General features: G+C 42.8%; 1 protein-coding gene across 1 annotated transcript; it reads left to right on the top strand.

Moving 5' to 3' along the window:
- Nucleotides 1-1,876: 1,876 nt before the first annotated feature.
- On the top strand, nucleotides 1,877-2,590 carry LOC135463038 (E3 ubiquitin-protein ligase Midline-1-like). Its single transcript, XM_064740357.1, has one exon. It carries the CDS (start codon nucleotides 1,877-1,879, stop codon nucleotides 2,588-2,590), a length of 714 nt encoding a protein of 237 aa, XP_064596427.1.
- Nucleotides 2,591-3,640: the final 1,050 nt, after the last annotated feature.

The raw sequence follows: 3,640 nt of genomic DNA, 5'->3' as shown, positions 1-3,640 counted from the left end.
GCAGTGTTTTCAAGTAGTGAAGCACGGTGGGGATTGTGTCGACAGGTAAGTCCTGTTACATATGGTACGTCTATGTTTATGACGGGATGTTTCTATTAGGTGACGGAGTTGTCTTTAGTTGATCGTGTGACAGACTCTCAGACAGTATTTAATTGGTCTGAACGTCCTCAAACAGACACGAAATCAAGGTACGACTCGGGGTGTGTCTCCGTATAGACTCTACTCTCGGCCTGCGTATGAACTTCTGACACTGTCTGTTAACAGTCGGAATATTTTTTCTCTCTAGGAAAACGACTGATTTAATTGGGCTCTTCACACTATCTAATTATGTCGATCTTCTGACTATATGGAGAGCGATAGTAGATATTAATATATTTTTTCTGAAGCTTTAACCTTGAAAGGCATTGTGTATGGTTTTGCTGAAGGTCGTTGGTTGCCGGTGACGTGCTGTCTGAGGTTTGGCCTACATACATGTGAATAGGCAGAACAACTGGCATGCATGGATTGCTGGTTATTTACTTACAACGTTCGCCTCTCTGCTCCAAATATAAAAACTGTAATAGTCAAAAATTTCTAATTAGGATTCTCGTATCCCAAGCGAGGCAGTAACAAATACCAATTTTGAAGTCTTTGGTTTGACCCGACTCGAGTCTGATCTCTGGTCTCCCACTTCGAGGCGGGCTCAAACATAAGGAATGTATTATACTGTGTAAGTAAATCGAATCTTAAAATAATGTACTGAATTGCACATAGGATTTTCAGTGATACAGAACTGAAAGGCTACGTGTATTAGTAACTTCCCACTCAGCAAGCTATTACAACCTCGCCCACTGATCACCAATATTGGGGTGTGTAACTTGACACAGCTGAGCCAGTCAGGGCAGCCTTATGTTGCATGTAGGCCAACTTATACATTAGCTCGAGCTGTCTGTAGGAAGATAGAACTGACACGCTGACCTACTTGTACAGTCCTCCTGAGGTTACACATCTCCAATCCAGGTTCTCTTTATTTATTTATTTGTTTATTTGTTTGGTGTTTTACCCCGTACTCAAGAATATTTCACCTATACGACGGCGGCCAGCATTGTGGTGGGAGGAAACCAGGCAGAGCCCGGGGGAAACCCACGACCATCCGCAGGTTGCTGGCAGACCTTCCCACTTACGACCGGAGAGGAATCCCGTATGAGCTGGACTTGAACTCACAGCGACCGCATTGGTGAGAGGCTCCTGGTTCATTACGCTGCGCTAGCGCGCTAACCGACTGGCTCTCTTTAAACTGTCCCTGTCGTAACATTGTATCTAATTGGACATGTATTTGCGGTTTAAACATTTTGTTTGATCAGTGTTGATCGGAGGGTATAGCAGCTCTATAGTAGTCTGTACTTCTGTAGTTCTGACCAATAATATAATAAAACAGCTGGAAGAATATGACGTTAATTCATAGTCTATAAATCTACTTTTAAATCGCGACAGTCGCGTTTTTGTACACAAATCTGCTGATTATGGATGGGAGCTAAATATCTATCGAATATCACTATCAAACACCTCTGCCCAAATTAGCCTGTCCAGACCTTTGCCAAAAAAGCGTAATAAAAGGAAGAATGGCCAAATTCCTAACTGAGCAGAATGGATTCCCTCTCAGGAAAGCGAGGTGCACATACTCTCCTCGTGCATGTATAGGTACTCTAATGCTTCTTACACGAGAATTGGAGAATAGGGACAAAAAGTGCTGGACCCAATATGTTGTTGGAACACGGGAAGAGATGGCGGTTGTGTGTTGTCTTGAACATGAATATTTTTGTCAATAGGAACACCCTCACAGGTGCCAATCTGAGCGATTCGTCGTTTATATTTCAGGAAAAAAACCGAGCGAATAATGGCCGAAAGCAAGCAGAATCGGGAAGATGTTCTCACATGTTCTATATGTATGGAAACTTTCCGGAAACCAGTAATGCTACCCTGTCAGCACAGTTTTTGTAGGGAATGCATTGATTTGTATGCTGCCAAGTCCAAATCTGTACAGACAGACGAGACCTCCGGCAGCACGGGGCTGATCTCTTGCCCTGTGTGTCGGGCACCGACCAATCTGGGGAGAGAAGGTGTGGCTGGTCTGCTTCCCAACTTTCATCTGGCAGAAATGGTGGAGAGGTTCTCGTCTGTTGTAATGGTTGAGGATGAAATCCCATATTGTTCTCTGTGTGTAGACAATCAGGCTAAAGCTGTCAAGTTTTGTACCAGCTGTGGTGTGTTCTACTGTGAGGAATGTCTTGCAAATTTCCATCCAATGAGGGGGCCTCTAAAACGTCATCGACTGATTTCGGCTCTGGAGTACCTCTCCCAGGAAACCTCACAGGGTCAAGTCAGCAGGGACCACCAATCAGCTCAGCAGCCGTCATGTGCCAGACACTGTCAGCCATTCATCTTGTTCTGTGAACCGTGTCGAATGGTGATCTGTCTGGGGTGTGTGGTTGACCACCCGGGACACGCCATGCGGGATATACCATCGTCAGCTGAGAATGACAAGGTAATGCGAAAAAGACATTCGTATATCATGCAGCCATCAACCAAAATGGATGTTCAGAGTCATTAATCGTAAGGTCAATTCCCAAAACAACGAATAACACGAACCACGAAAAAACTAAATTGTGTAAGTTCAAAATTACTTTGGAATCATGCAAAGAGAAGTAGTGAACAGTTTTCAATTATGTTAGAACGACACATGGAATGTTCTAGGCGAATAACTTAAATCATGAGCTTAATCGTGTACCGTGCTAGTATATAAGTCGATAATTAAAATAAATATGGCATGATTCGGCACGATATATTGACCCAAAGTTTGTGATCTGTAGAGTAGAATGGGGCTTTTTGTCATGTACTGTAGTGAGTCGTTTGGAAGGCGGATTTTTTAATGTAGCGTTTTTTCCATCACAGCGACCTGTTTTAAACAAGACTAGTGAACTGGAGAAAGTGCTACAAGAAACTACAGAATCACTGGCAGGAGTTATGAGGCTGCACAATAAGATACAGGTTGGTATTTTCCATGGCACCTGTTCAGCCGCTGTTGCACTGCATACCCTGGTGACTCATATTGACTATGTAGACTGTTGCTATCATTCACAAATCCAGGTAACACACACCTTTTAATCATCTAGCCTTGATAAAGCTGTCTTCTGTCACATATAATATATGTAGATTACAATTAGAGAGTTAAACCCGAACAGTGAGATCTTTTTATCAGAACTTAAACAGAGGAATGCACGGACTGAAGCGGAAATTTATTTCCGTGAAGGACGACTCTTTTTTTCCTATTTCTGGTTTATCTAATTAGACTATCGTATCATTATTATGACTTTCTTCTCATTGACACACACGCGATATGCCCACTTCAGCCAACTCCATTTGATATATCATTGCCAATCATGCGATATCATAATAATATCTATAATACAAAGATATTATTCGGGTTTGAACCAGCCCCAGGTATCTGAAGTACTCTCCGAAGCATCTAAGGCTTCACCATGTCGCCCTGCTCGGAGCATCAGTTGTAATGACACGACATTTTAGAGGTTGACTGACGTACCTTTGGGTTTTGAGTCGAGACTTACATGTACATCACTGGGCTATAGGGAAATCCCTTTCA

This window comes from Liolophura sinensis, chromosome 2, assembly GCF_032854445.1.
Source record: "Liolophura sinensis isolate JHLJ2023 chromosome 2, CUHK_Ljap_v2, whole genome shotgun sequence".
Classification (NCBI taxonomy): domain Eukaryota; kingdom Metazoa; phylum Mollusca; class Polyplacophora; order Chitonida; family Chitonidae; genus Liolophura; species Liolophura sinensis.
This window is presented reverse-complemented; position numbering and strand designations above follow the sequence as displayed.

Excerpts from the sequence above, each read along its gene's own strand:
- LOC135463038 (XM_064740357.1), top strand. The coding sequence starts at position 1,877 with ATGGCCGAAAGCAAGCAGAATCGGGAAGATGTTCTCACATGTTCTATA.